Source organism: Nannospalax galili, unplaced genomic scaffold (assembly GCF_000622305.1).
Source record: "Nannospalax galili isolate Female #2095 unplaced genomic scaffold, S.galili_v1.0 scaffold675, whole genome shotgun sequence".
Classification (NCBI taxonomy): Eukaryota; Metazoa; Chordata; class Mammalia; order Rodentia; family Spalacidae; genus Nannospalax; species Nannospalax galili.
The window spans coordinates 2570633-2585901 of record NW_008337205.1 but is presented as its reverse complement, the minus strand read 5'-3'; the positions used below and the strand labels follow the sequence as shown (position 1 = coordinate 2585901).

At 45.7% G+C, this 15269-nt stretch overlaps 1 protein-coding gene across 1 annotated transcript in view; it reads right to left on the bottom strand.

Moving 5' to 3' along the window:
• Window positions 1–1653: 1653 nt before the first annotated feature.
• The window catches only part of LOC103733558 (NXPE family member 3-like), a 16580-nt gene continuing 2964 nt past the window's right edge, over window positions 1654–15269 (bottom strand). The window contains exons 2-5 of the mRNA XM_008832414.1: window positions 12900–13651; window positions 10176–10258; window positions 8268–8480; window positions 1654–2186 (exon numbers count right to left, since the gene is read on the bottom strand). Coding sequence (XP_008830636.1) covers window positions 1654–2186; window positions 8268–8480; window positions 10176–10258; window positions 12900–13651 — 1581 coding nt within the window. The remainder of the gene's footprint in view (window positions 2187–8267; window positions 8481–10175; window positions 10259–12899; window positions 13652–15269) is intronic.

The following is a 15269-nucleotide window of genomic DNA, read 5'->3' as shown; positions in this document are numbered from 1 at the left end:
AGTTAGACATTTTTTTTTGGTCTTTTTTTTTTTTGGTCTTTTTGAGACAGGGTCTCCCTATAGATCCAGCTGCCTGGAACTCACTCTGTAGACCAGGCTGGCCTCGAACTCACAAGAGGATCTGCCTGCCTCTGCCTCCCGAGTGCTGGGATTAAAGGTGTGCACCACCATGCCCAGCGCATTTTTTGGTCTTTTTGAAACAGGGTCTCCCTGTAGCCCCAGCTGGCCTGGAATTCACTATGTAGACCAGGCTGACCTTGAACTCACAGAGATCCACATCCTCTGCCTCCTGAGTGCTGGGATTAAAGGCATGCACCACCATGCCTGGCCAGTTAGACGTTTTTTAGAAATAAAGTTAATTCCTGGTACTATGGAAACAATGAACTTCCTTGAAGGGCAGTTGCAGCTGGATAAAGGCGTTCTTCCTGGCTGGATGTGGTTAGCAGGACAGAGCAGGAGTTGTTGGATGAAGCACAAAATGCAGCCAAGCACAAAATGCTGTCAGCTAGAGAAAAATGGAGTTACTTTGCACAGTTTAAAATGACTAGCAGGCATGGTGAACACAGTTGTCATCCCAGCACTAAGGAGAGCTGAGGCAAGACAACTGTGAGACACTCTTGGACTGAGAATACAGCTCAGTGGTAGAGCACCTGCCTAGAATCCCCCAGTGAGAGACTGGGAGGTGTGACTCAGTGGTAGAGCACCTGCCTAGAATGTCCCAGTGAGGGGCTGGGGACATGGCTAAGTGGTAGGACACCTGCCTAGAATCCCCCAGTGAGGGGCTGGGGTGTGATCCAGTGGTAGAGCTCCTGCCTAGAATTCCCCAGTTAAGTGCTGAGGGTGTGGCTCAGTGGTAGAACAGGAAGGTCAAGAGTTGGAGACAGCCAGACCTGTCTTTAAAAAAGTAAAAGAGGAGCTAAGGGGATGGCTCAATGGGTAAGAGAGCTTGCTGCACAAGTATGAAGACTAAGTTCAAATCCCCAGCACCACATAAAAAGCTGACACAGCTGTGTGTGCCTATAACCCCAGGGCTGTAGGGGAAAGAGACAAGATGACTGAGGCCTCCTGGCTGCCAATATAACTCCAGGTTCAGTGAGAGACCCTGTCTCGAGTGAATAAGGTAGAGTGATAGAACAGGACACCTGATGTCCTCCTCTGGCTTCTGTGTATACATGGGAGAGTGTACCTGCACACACCTGTGCGCATATACCACACACAAAAAGCATGTATCTTACATTTGAAAAATAAGACAGGGGCTGGAGAGATGACTCAGCAGTTAAGAGCACTGGCAGCTAACAATGGTCCATAACTCCAGTTCCAGAGGATCTGACACCCTTTTCTGGCCTCTGCAGGCATTGCACACACATGGTGCACTTACATAATGCAGGCAACATACATATAAAAACAGATTTGAAAAAGAAAAAATTTATAAAATATCTTGTTTATAGAAAATTATAGATTCATCTGTGTGGTACATAGAACTATGTATAAAAATATGTCCACCAAGTGCTATTGTAGTTAAGCCAGTGTTAAATCTTGGGGTGACTACTCTTCTCTAAACCACTGTTATTTCAGCTTTCCATTGTGCTTTTCAAAATTTGATGGTCATGTCCAGGTTCTCCATCAGGTTGGCCCCAGGATGCTCAGGGGCCCTCAGATGGGACAAATGAAGGAGAGGAGTAGATCCACTTCATTTCGGACAATGAGCTTCACCGGGTGGATGTTGTCTGGCAAGGCTAGACTGGATGTCATTTCCCAGGCGTCCACAAAAGCCACCTGGAGGCCAGCAAAGGCAGCTCGGAGGAGACGGTTCACCTGGAGTGTGAGCCAGTCACTGCCGTAAACGGATTTATATCCAGTGTTGGCCAGTTTGATGACCACAAGAGTTCTGGGTTCCCGAGCCAGAAGGGCCATCACAGCTTCCCGAATTCCTGCCAGTCGTCGCGCAAAGATGGACGGAGGGAAAGTGGTAAAGTGAGCTCCCAGACCCAGCACCACCACGGTGTAGGGACCCCCAGCTAGGCCATGCAGCTCTTTTGCCACAGAATGCAGGGAGGCCACTGGTGTGCGGAGAGAGCGCAGGGGCCAGCTGTGGGCCCGCCAGTGCATCACTATACCCCGCATTGTCTCCACAGCCATCAGCGGACCTGTCTGATATGTGACGTGCAGATCAAGTGGTTTCAGGGCTGTTGGGAGGATGAGAGAGAAAGTTAGTATACTAACATAGAGAACCAACCAGATGGCTCCGCAGGTAAAGGGCACTTGCCACTATGCCTGATGACTTGAGTTTGATCCCCAAAAACCTCAAGGTGGAGGGAGAGAACTACCTCTCACAAACTGTCCTCTGTCTCCACATGCCTGCCACGGTGTGTCCGAGTCCACATCCAAATAAATAAATGTAATAAAATTTTGTTTAAAAAAACAGTTAATAAGCCAGGCAAGATGGCACATGTCTTTAATCCCAGCACTTGGGAGGCAGAAGCAGGCAGACCTCTGTGTGACTGAGGCCAAGCTGGTCTATATAATGAGTTCTAGGCCAACTGGGACTACAGGGAGACACTGTCTCAAAAACCAAAAACCAAAATGAAAAGTTAATACAGGACCATGAGTCACCTTTTTTTGTTTGTTTCTTTTAAAATTTTATTATTTTTATTTTACGTGTATGAGTGTATTGCCTGCATGTGTATAAGTGCACCTGTGTTGTACAATGCCCTCAGAGATCAGAAGAGGGCGTGGATTCCCCTGGAACTGGAGTTACAGACGGTTGTTAGTCATTACGTGCGTCCTAGGAATTGAACCTGGGTCCTCTGCAAGAATAGCTAGTGCTCTTAACTGCTGAGCCATCTCTCCATCCTCTTGTTTGTTTTGAGAGAGGGTCTCACATGTAGCCCTGTCTAGCTTGGGACTCACTATGTAGATCAGACTAGTCTCAAACTCTCAGAGATTCGCCAGCCTCTGCCTCTTGAGTCCTGGGATTAAAGACGTGCTACCATGCCTAGCTGTGAACCATCTTAAAAATTTTTTTTAATATGTGTGTGCATGTGTGTATCTGTGGGTTAAGTATGTGCACTTGAGTGTAGTGCCTGCAGAGGCTAGGGTCATTGGACACCCTTGAGCTGGAGTTATAAGCAATTGTGAATCACCTGATATGGGTACTGGGGACTGGACTCAGATTCTCTGCAAGACCAGTATATGATCTTAACCACTGAGCCATCTCTCCAGCCCCCATGAACTATCTTCTCGTACAAATAAAAGTTCTTTTCTTTTTTCCTTTTTTTTTTTTCAGTCTTTTTGAGACAGGGTCTCCCTGTAGCCCCAGCTGTGCTGGAACTCACTATGTAGAACCAGGCTGGCCTTGAACTAACTCACAGAGATCTTCCTGCCTCTGCCTCCCAAGTGCTGGGATTAAAGGTGTGTGCCACCACGCCTGGCTTTCCTTTTCTTTTTTTAAGACAGGCCTGGTTGACTTGAAACTTACTGTGTAAAACAGGCTGGCCTTGAACTCACAGAGTTCTACCTGCCTTTACCTCCTGAGCACTGAGATTAAAAGTGTGAACAACCATGACCAGCTATTTTTTATTTTTTAATTATGTGTATGTGTATGGGTATGTACATGTGCGTGCAAGTGCCCAAAGTAGCCAGAAAAAGGCATCAGATCACCTGGAGTTGGAGTTACAGGTGGTTGTGAGCCACCTGATGTGGGAGCTGGGAACAGAACTGGGGTCCTCTGCAAGAGTAGCAAGTGCTTTTAATGGGTGAGCCATCCACCTCTCTAGCCCCTGTTGTTGTTTGCTTTGAGACAAAGTCTTGTATAGGCCAAGCTGGCCTCAAATACACTGGGTAACCAAGGATGACCTTGAAGATCTGATCCCCTGCCTCCACCTCCAGAGTATGCATCACCATGCCTGATTTGATGTGGTGTTATGGATGGAACACAGAGCTTTGTGCTTGCTAGACAGACATTCTACCAACTGAGCTACACTCCTAGCCCAAACTTGTCAGAGTTTTATCTTTTTTTTTAACTCTCCATGGCAAATCCCACTGTCAAATGTGATGCCTTTTGGTGCCTTAAGTCATTCCCTATTTCCTATTCATTCTTTAAGGTTTCTGGGGATGAGGAAATAAATAGCTTCATTGGTGAAGTGCTTCTTTGCAAGCATGAGGGTCTGAGTTCAACCCATAGAACCCATGTTCTGTGTGTGATGACACACCCTTGTAATCCTAGCACTGGAGAGGTGAGGACAGGTAGATCCCTGGGGCTCACTAGCCAGCCACCTAGCCTACTTGGTGAGCTCCAGGCTTGTGAGAGGACTTGTTTGAAAAAAACAAGGTGGACTGCACCTGAGAAATGACACCTGAGGTTGACTTCTGGCTTTGGCATATATGCACCCCCCCCACCACCAAAACACAGGCACATATCTATACACATCCACACTCACACATACCTACACAAAAAACTTCCTATGTATAATTTTTCAGATTAAAAAAAAAGTTTATGTGTATGAGTGTTTCGACTACATGTATATAAGTGCACCCATGTCATGCAATGCCTGCAGAGCCAGAAGAGGATATCAGATCCCCTGGAACTGGAGTTACAGATGGTTGTTAGCTGCCATGTGGGTGCTGGGAACTGAACCTTCATCTTCTACAAGAGCAGCCAGAGCTATTACCTGCTGAACCATTTCTTTAGCCATCCCTATGTGTCATTAAAAAAATACATTTTATTTATTTTGCATGTGTGTGCACATGGGTATGTATCACAAAGTATAAATGGAGGTCAGGGGACAAGTTTTATGAGTTGGCTTACTCCTTTTACCATGTTGGACCCAAGGATCCAACTAAGATTATCAGGCCTGGGGGCAGGTGCCTTTACCCAGTAAGTAATCTTATCAACCCTCTTATTTAAGGTTGGCCTTAAACTCACGATCCTCCTGCTTTAGACTCTCTAGTGTCTAAGGCATTAGCCATTACATTAGTTTCTATGTTCAACTCTTGCATCCAACTTTTAGTGTAGGGGTGTGTGTGTGTGTGTGTGTGTGTGTGTGTGTGTGTGTATGTGTGTGTGTTGGTCAGAGGTAGATGCTGGATGTCTTCCTCTAGAATCCCCTAGTGAGGGGCTGGGCATGTGGCTCAGTGGTAGCAGTAGAGCACCTGCCTAGAATCCCCCAGCAAGGGGCTGTGGGTATGGTTCAGTGATAGAGCATCTGTCTGGAATTCCCCAGTGAGGGATCAGGAGAATGGCTTAGTAGGCAAGGACTCGTCTAACATGTCTGAGACCCTGGCTTCAATCTCACCTGCTAAGCAAGTAAAAACTCAAGTCCTGAATCTTGACTTTGAAAAAGTAATTTTAAAAAATCTTTAAAAATATTTTATTTATGGGGTTGGGGATTTAGCTCAGTGGTAGATTGCTTGCCTAGTAAGCGCAGGCCCTGGGTTCGGTCCTCAGCTCCCCCCCAAAATTATTATTTTTATCTTATGTATGAGTGTTTTAGCTGCATGTATGTAAGTGCACCACATGCATGCAGTGTCCTGCACAGATCATAAGGGGGTGTCAGATCCCCTGAAACTGGAGTTACAGACAGTTGTTAGCTGACATGTGGTACTGGGAATCGAACCTGGGTCCTCTGGACAAACAACAAATGTTCTTAACTGCTGAGATATGTCTCTAGCCCTGAAAAAGTATTTATTTAATGTGTATGAGTGTTATGCCTACATGTAGGTAAGTGCACCCATGTTGTGCAATACCCACAGAGGACAGAAGAGACTTCTCTGGAACTGGAGTTACAGACAGTTGTTAGCTGCTATGTGAGTGCTGGGAATTGAACCCAGGTCTTCTGCAAGAACAGTCAGTGTTCTTAACCACTGAGACATCTCTCCAGCCCCTGAAAAAGTATTGTTTTTTGAAAAAAATAATTTTATTACATGTATTTGCCCAAATGATTTGAAAGCTTACACTTGTACATCCAGATGTTTACCTAAACTTTATTTAAATTGTCAAAGCTTGGAAGCAACCAAAGAGTGAAACATCCCAGACAATGGTATATTACTCAGAGCTAAAAGAAAGACCAGGAGATGACATGGAGGAAACTTCAGTGCAGGTTACAAAATGCGTGAAGTCAACCTGAAAAGGTTGCTCTTTTGTATGATTCCAAATACGTGACATTCTGAAAAGAAAACCTGTGGGTACAGTAACAAGGTCGGTACTTGCCAGGTAAGAGACAAAAGACAGGAACATTTTTAGGCCAGTGAAACTACTCTGTATGGGGACTGGGGAGATGGCTCAGTGGGGAAGAGCATTTGCCATTCAAGCATGAGGACCTGAGCTCAAATCTCCAGCATCCATGTAAAGGGCCAGGCATGGCTGTGTGCCCACTTGTAGCCCCAGATGCGGAATCCCCCAGTGAGGGGCTAGGGGCATGACTCAGAGATAGAGCACCTGCCAAGAGTCCCTTGTGAGGGGTCCCACTGGGGCTTGCTGGCTGAAAAACCTCATTCCAGGGTCAGTGGCATACCCTGTCTCAAGAGAATACAACAGAGAGTGATAGAGCAGGATACCTGATTTCCTTCGGTGGCCTCTGTGTGTATTCTTGGGAGTGCACATGTACAAACATGTGCACATACACCACAACCCCACCACAGTATGATACAATAATGGTAAACACACATATTTATACATTTATCTGAACTCAGAATGTACAAAAAGAGCCAACCCTAATGTGAACTGTGGACTTGGGACAATGATCACATGTATCATAAACACAATGCAGATTTGTGCATTATAATGAATGTATATCTCTGATAGAAGATGATGATAGGGGGCCTGGAGAGATGCTCAGCAGTTAAGAACACTGACTCTTCTTGCAGAAGACCCAGGTTTGAATCCCAGCACCCACATGGCAGCTAACAACTGTCTGTAGCTCCAGTTCCAGGATCCAACAGCCTCTCTGTCCTCCTCGGGCATTGCACGACACAGGTGCACTTACTTACATGAAGGCAATACACGCATACACAGAAAATGAAAAAAAGGGAAGATGACAATGGGAGAGGTTATGGATGTATGATGGTGGGAGGTATATGGGAAAATCTCTAGTTTTTCTGGGAACATAAACTGCTCTAAAAACACTTATGTCTCAGTGCTTGCTTGCAAACATAAAGACCTAAGTTCAATCCCCCCAGAATCCAAGCAAGCGTGGTCTTAAACACTTCTAATCTCAGCGCTGTGGAAGTGAAGTCAGGAGGATTCCTTGGGCTCACTGGCCAAACTTATTTGGCAAGTTCCAGGCTGGTGAGAGCCCCTGTCTCAAATACCATGAAAGGAGGACTGTGAGATGGCTCAGGGGATAAAGACACTTCCTGACAGGCTGAACAATTTGAGTTCCATTCCTGGAACCCATGGTAGAAGGAGAGAACCAACTCCTGAAAGTAGTCCTCTGAGCTCTACAAGTGTGCTGTGGGATGTTCATGACCTTACTACACACACTTTATGCACACATACAATAATAATAAAAATGTAGGGGTTGGACATCATGGCACATGCCTTTAACTGCAGTACTCAGGAGGCAGAGGCAGGAAGATCTCTGTGAGACTGTTGCCAGTCTGGTCTATGTACTGAGTTCCAGGCCAGTTGTGGCTACAGGGAAACTCTGTCTCAAACAAACCAACCACCACCAACAAAATATAAATAATAAAAATATAAAACACAGTGGACAGCACCTACATATGACAGCTAGAATTGTCATCTGGCTTCTGCATGTATGACACACATGCACATGCATGCACATGCACACATACATACACATAGAAGAGACAGATGAAGGCTTAGAAACTCAATGAGGTCTCATCGTGTTATCTGAGTGTTGGTGCCCCATCTTTTCAGCTCATTGCATGACTTCTGGTTAGCTAAACCAGGAAGGCAGCTCCCTGATAATGATTGTGTTCTTGGGTGGGTGCTGGTGATATAGCTCAGTTGGTAGAATGCTTGTCTAACTTTCACAAAGCTCTGGGTTCCATCCTCAGGATCAGAACCTCAAGGTCATCCTTGGCTACATAGAGTTTAAGGCCAGCCTGGGCTGCACGCGACCCTGTGTCATACACAAAAACTTGTGTTCTGAAAACTGTCACGTCTTTACTCAATTACCTTTCAGAAAGGCCCAGTGTGCTGCCTCACTTCTCCACTATGCATAGCAGTCTCCTTCAGTGTAATCACTCTCTGGCTCTTCCTTCGTGGGTCCCTACCTGCCACGCCCTCTCAACTCATGGTTACTCACAAGGCACTGTGTCTCGAAGATACTCCCACCACTGCCGAAGTGTAGAGTCCCCCATCATGTACACGATGCGGCCTGCCAGGCAGTCCAAGATGCTGCTGACAGTGGGGAAGGAACGGCTATCACAGAACCTTGAATGCCATCTGTCTTGGTGGTAGAAACCAGAGGGCTTTGGGGACAGGTGGCCAGGACGGCATGGGGGCCTTGAGGACAAGGCTATAGGAAGGAAAGAAAAAGAACAAATTAAATAATCAGAAGAGCTAACATGAGCATTTAAAATATGTTGGGCAGTCTTTAAAATTTTTTTTGTAAATTAAAAAATTACATTTATTATTGTTGTTGATTTTTTGAGACAGGATCTCCCTGTAGTCCCAGCTGCCTTGGAACTCACTATGTAGACCAGCTGGCCTTAATCTCACAAAGATCCCCTTGCCTGTATTCTCTCTCTCTCTGTGTTCGAGACAGGATCTCACTATATAGCTCTGGCTGGCCTGGAATACCCTTTGTAGACCAGGCTGGCCTTGAGCTCCCAGAGATTCACCTACCTCTGCCTCCTGAGTGCTGGAATTAAAGGCAAGTGCCACCATGCTCAACCTGGACTTTCAGTTAAAGAAAAGATTAGTTTTAATGTGTGTGTGTGTGTGTGTGTATCCCCTGGAGCTGGAGTTACGGGCAGTTGTGAGCTTCCTGAGATAGGTGCTGAGAACCAAAACTCAGGTCCTTTGGAAGAACAAGTGTTTTTAATAGCAGAGCCATCTCTCCAGCCCCATGAGTGGATTTTCTACAATGACTCCATTTTGACTTTGTATCTTTTTTCTGTGGACTCTCAAGTACTGCCCTGTTGCAAGCTCTGCCTGTGTTGAGGAGGCTCCCATAGACCTCCCCTGTGCCCCTACAGTCTTATACCTTGTGCTGGTCATCTAATGAGCATAGTTATGCATTCCTCATTGGAGGAGGACACCAATGTCTTCAATTTCTCCTTTTCTGAAGGAACCCCAGGACAGAGGGTGTACCCTTTGCACACTAGGGGTCGTGGTTAGGTCCAGGCCAGTCAGCTGGTCAGTATGCAAACAATGCTCTGGGAACTTCCATAAGAAGTAAGATGGGCACTTAACTGGGGCCCGACTTCTTTGCATGCCCACTGTGTCCCTGAAGTGTAGAATCAGCTCCTTTCTTCTACCTAAGCTGTGTTCTCCATCTACCCAGGCACCCTTGAATTAGCTGGACCACACCCTTTCCTGTTCTGATTACTCTTAAATAAACCTCTGTCAAATGCAAAAACAGGGGCTGGAGAGATGGCTCAGAGTTACGAACACTGGCTGCTCTTGCAGAGGACCCTGGTTTGGTTCCTAGCACCCACATGGTGCATCACAACTGTCTGTAACTCCAGTTCCAGGGGATCTCATGCCATCTTCTGGCCTCTGAAGTCATCGCATGAATGGGTACACTTGCATACATGCAGGCAGAATATTCATACATGTAAAAATTAATTAACTAATTAAAAAGCAAAAACAAACAAGAACAATAGGATCAGGCAAGATGACTTAGCAGGCAATGGTGTCTGCCACCAAGCCTGAAAACCGGAGTTTGATCCATAGGACTCACAAGGTGGAAGAAGAAAACTGACTCCCATAAGTTGTCCTCTGACCTCTGTGTACCCATACACACACACACACACACACACACACACACACACACGCACACACACAACAAATAAATAAATGTGTAATGAATTTTAAAATAAAATAAGCTAGAGAGCAACTGAGGGCATCCTGATATCAACCTCCATGGGAGAGCACACCCCCACACACGTGAACACATGCACACACACACACACACACACACACACAAACACACCTCGTCTAAGTCTCTGGCCATCCTCAACCCTCAACATATTCCAGCCCCACTCACCCAGACTACTCCTTTTCCCAGTGGTTGCTGGTTTGACCAGGATTGGAGATATGCCTGAAGGGAGTGGCTTGTCAGTCACGTTCCTGGGGAAATACTGAGTGTGAACATTCAGGGAAATTAACCTGGTGAACACTTGAGTCAGGAATGGCATGCCATGATTGGCTAGGCATTTCTCCCCTGCCTAATTTCAGATAATTGCAATAGGATGAACACATTAATAACATGGGGGCAATTACGATAGTTATGGGATATATGCAAGGAAGAGAAAAAAATCTCATCAGTTCACTAACAATCAAGATTTAAAGAAAAACAAAGCACAATTGAACCAGCTCATGTAATCATGTAGTTCTCTTTTATGATAAATGGAAATCCAAAGCAAGTAAGAAAATACAACCTTTTCTGGGTACTAGATTCTAGAAACAGCACTAAATTTTGTTGTTGTTATTATTATTATTATTACATAAACAGAACTAAGGACTGTAACTTCCCCCTTTTATTTTTTATTTTATGTGTATGAATGTTTTGTTGTGTGTAAGTGTACTAATGCGTACAATGCCCATGGAGAAGGTGTCAGATTCCCTGGAGTGGCTATGAGCCACCACTGGGTGCTGTGACCAAACCTGGGTCCTCTGCAAGAATAGCCAGTGCTGTTAACCACTGAGCCATCTCTCCAACCCCTCCCCCCATTTTTTGACACAGGGTCTCGTACACCCCAGGCTGGCCTTGTATTCACTAAGCGAGCAAGGATGTTCTTGAACCCTTGCTCCTTCTGTCTCCTCCTTCTGAGTCTTGGGATTATAAGTATGGGCTTAACTCCCTTCTTTTTCTTCCTCCTCTTCCTATACTTCCTCCTCTTCTTTTTAACAATCCATGTATTTATTTTGTGTGTATGTGGGGGTGCTGTGTACATGTGTGTGGAGGTCAGAAGACAACTTGTGGGAGTCAGTTCTCTCCTTCCACCAAGTGGGTCCCTGGGATCAAACTCAAGTCCTCAGTTTTGGCAGCAATCACCTTTACCTGTTGAGCCATCTCTCCAGCCCTTAACTCCCCAGTCCCTAAGTGTGGGTTATACATAGCAACTTCAAAGATATGAGACAAAAGAGGAAGTAGATAAGGGAGAAGAGCTTTCCAGTCAAGAAACCTGATCAACACCCCTTTATTCAGGTGATCAAGGTGATGAATGTGAACAGCACATATCTCTTCAAAACTGAATATGTTGAGTCATACCCATAATCCCAACACTCCGGAGGCTGAGATTGGACGATTTTGAGTTTAAGACCAGCCTGGGCTACATAGTGAGACACTGTCTCAAAAATCCAAAACAAATAGAAGTTATATTGATAGCATGACATACTTGATGAGATAAAAATGTAATTTCACCCTTGTGTTCTTCCTTCCCAAGACACATGATCCCAATCTAACTATAAGAAAAATATCAGTCCAAGCCAGATATGGCAACACACACCTTTGATCTTAGTACTTGGGAAGCTGAGGTAGGAGGATTGTGAGTATGAGGCCAGCTCGGCTACATGGTAAGAACCTGTCTCAAAGAAACAAAATTAGGATGGGGATGTAGTTAAGTTAGTTGACAGAATGCTTTTCAAGGTGTAGGAAGCCCTGGGTTCAAGTTCCAGCACAGCATAAAACTGAGCATTTTGGCACATTTCCTGTAACCCCATCACTGGGGAAGTGGAGGTAGGAGGAGCAGGAGTTCAAGGTCATCCTCAATTACATAGAGAGTTCGAGGTCAGTCTGGGCTACAGAAGAGATCACGTCTCCAAAAAAAAAAAAAAAAAAAAAAAAAGTGGCAAGGGGCTGGAGAGATGGCTCAGCAGTTAAGAACACTGACTATTCTTGCAAAAGACCCAAGTTCGAATCCCAGCACCCACATGGTAGCTAACAACTGCCCATAACTCCAGTTCCAGGGGATCTGACAGCCTCTTCTGTCCTCTACAGGCATTGCACGACACAAGTGCACTTACCTACATGCAGGCATAACACCCATACACATAAAATAAAATATTTTGGGGCTGGAGAGATGGCTCAGCGATTATGAGCACTGACTACTCTTGGAGAGGAGCCAAGTTCGATTCCCAGCACCCACATGGCAGCTACGAACCATCCTTAACTCTGGTTCCAGGGGAATCTGAAGCCCTCTTCTGACCTCTGCGGAATTGCACATGGGTGCAGTTACCTACATGCACGCAATACATGCATACACGTAAAATAAAAATAATAAAATATTTTAAAAGGCGGGGGGCAAGGTGGGGTGGGGGGGCACTGGTGAGATGCCTCAACAAATAAAGATACTTTGATTCAAACCTGCTGACTGGAGTTCTATCCCCAGGACCTAAATGGTGGAAGGAGAGAATGGACTCTTGCAAGGTGTTCTCTGATGTCCTTACGAGTGCCCACACACATACACACACAAAATAAATAAATAAATAAATAAATAAATGTAAAATGAATGAACAACCCCCCCTCCCAAATCCTGGGCTGTGAGATGACTCAGTAGGTACAGACAGTTTTGTTCAAGATGGATAACCTGAGTTCAGTCTCCAGAACCCACATGGTAGAAGGAGAGAACTGACTCTCCAGATGTGTGCCCCTCCTTATTCACCCCCTACAAATAGATAAATGTAAAAATTTAAAAGATGAAGGAGGGAGAGAGGGAGGGAGGCAGGGGCTTAGGCTTGGGACACATCTGGATGCCAGGACTCTTACCCAGCGAACAGGGCTTCATCTTGTGGTGTGGTCACCTTCAGGTAACTTCCACTTGAATGACCAACTAAAGCATTGCAGGGTAAGGTATGGGGTTGAGTGCAGAACCAGACCTCCCCAGAAACCTCATCCCTGTACTGACAGACAGGCCCTTTGCTTCCAATTGATTGCGGATCCACATTGCAGATCATGGTCTCTTTGGCCCTTTCTTTTCCTTGGAAATACCCCCTGAAATCAACAGTGGCCCTTTTTTCTCTCCAGATTCTCTGAAGAACCCCAACTGCCTCACTGGAGTGGATCAGCCGCACTTGCACCTGAGCCTTCCCAGCCCAGAGCAGGGGGAAGGATAACAGGTACGTTCCATTCTCCAGATCCTTCACCTCCCCTGGAACCCCTGCTTTAGATTCTGGACCCAGGAGCTGTGCCCGAAAGAGATCCCCACCGTGGGTCTTGGGCCTGCCCATGTGGTCTCTGGCTACAAGGATAGCCTCTAGGTGACCTCCCAGATCATAGGTAGCCTTGGCAGGACCCTTGAGGTAGTAGGTAGAGGTCTTGGGGCTGGTGGAGACCAAAATGTTACCCCTGTCTCTACCAGTTGGAGGCCAGTACAGAAGATGGGTTAAGTTAGTGAGTTTATGAGTGTGAGAATCCCAGTCAGAAGACTCCATGGACTCAGAGGCATATTTAGAGACAGGAAAGGGCACTGGGGGCGGATGGATGATGGTTTCAGGCCAAAACATCTTGAAGTAGATCACCTGTGGGCAGAGAAAGGAGAATTTGTCAGTATGTTGTACGTATCATATTTTCTTCCTGGAAGATGTTTCCCTTGGCCAGGTAGCACCTGAGTCCTACTGCAGTACATTAGGCTGTCTGTCACTCAGCCAGGTGTGGTGCTTCATGCCTTTCATCCCAGCACTCAGGAGGCAGAGGCAGGCAGATCTCTGTGAGATTGAGGCCAGTCTAGTCTCCATAGTGAGTTCCAAGCCAGCTACAGCTGCAGGGAGATCTTATCATAAAAGAAAAACTCCAGGCTGGCTTGGTGGCGCATGCCTTTAATCCCAGCACTCGGGAGGCAGAGGCAGGAGGATCTCTGTGAGTTCAAGGCCAGCCTGGTCTACATAGTGAGTTCCAGGACAGCTGGGGCTCCAGGGAGACCCTGTCTCAAAAAGACAAAAAAAAAAGAGAGAGAAAAACTCCAAAAATAGGTCAACTGCAAATCTCAGCAGCTGCCTAGAGGAAGAAGATACAGAAGAGGAAGAGAGGATGCCGAGCTGTTTGAGTTAAGCATGAATGGACAAACAGCCTCATGGTGGGGAGGGGAACTTTAGAAAAAAAGTAAAGGCCAGTGTGCTAGGGAAAGTGAAGGAGAACAGCAAGGAAGAGGTTAAGAACAGTCAGGGATGAAGACTGGACAGTTCTTGAAAACAAGAACGTTGGGCTTGGCAGAACGATGCCTTAGTCATAGATCAGAGAAAAACATAAGTCTAAATCATGGTACTGCAAAACATAGGATGATTGTTTAATGTTAAATGTAATCACCAGTTGACTAGCCTTCCTGGAAACTGTTAAAATCTATAGATTTTGTAAGAAACTAATATACTCTTTGTAGCCTACTGATTAAATGTTAACCTGTAGAATGTGCTTTGTTCTTTGTGAAACTAATTCTGTCGTGTTCTGGCACAAACACCAAGCTTGTAACTGTAGTTTTGAGAGTATAAAAAAGCACTGCTGAAGACTTAAACTCCTCTTCTCCTCCATCAGAGGGCTGAGTCCTTTGTCTTAACTCATTCTGTTTGTCCAGCAGCAGACCTGAGTCTCTATAAGAAAGCATCCTTAGAAAAGAGATAGAAAGGGGCTGGGGAGATGGCTCAGTGGTTAAGAGCACTGGCTGCTCTTATAGAGGACCTGGGTTTAGTTCCCAGCACCCACATGGTGGCTAACAACCATTCTAAACTCCAGTTCCAGGGGATCCAACACCCTCTTCTGGCCTCTGTGGGCATTACAGGCATGGGTGCATGGGTGTACTTACATGCAAGCAAAACACACACGTAAAAAAGAAATAAATCGAATCATTTCCTCCATGCTTCCAAGAGAAGCCAACAATGGTCGAGCAGGACCTTTGACTTATCTTCACGTAGATGGAACTGGTAAAAGAAAGGAGCCAGGGGCTTCTCCCAAGCCCATGGGACCCCTGAGGAACAGATCCTCAAACGACCTCAAGAGTGAAAACAAATCAGTTTATCTGGTCCAATGGTATGTCCTTAAACACCCAAAAGGGAAGTATAACCAAAGATTAAAGGAGCCAATATAATTTCATAAGAGCACACATATATATAACTAAAAGTTACTTGACAAACAGCAAAGCCAGACAGG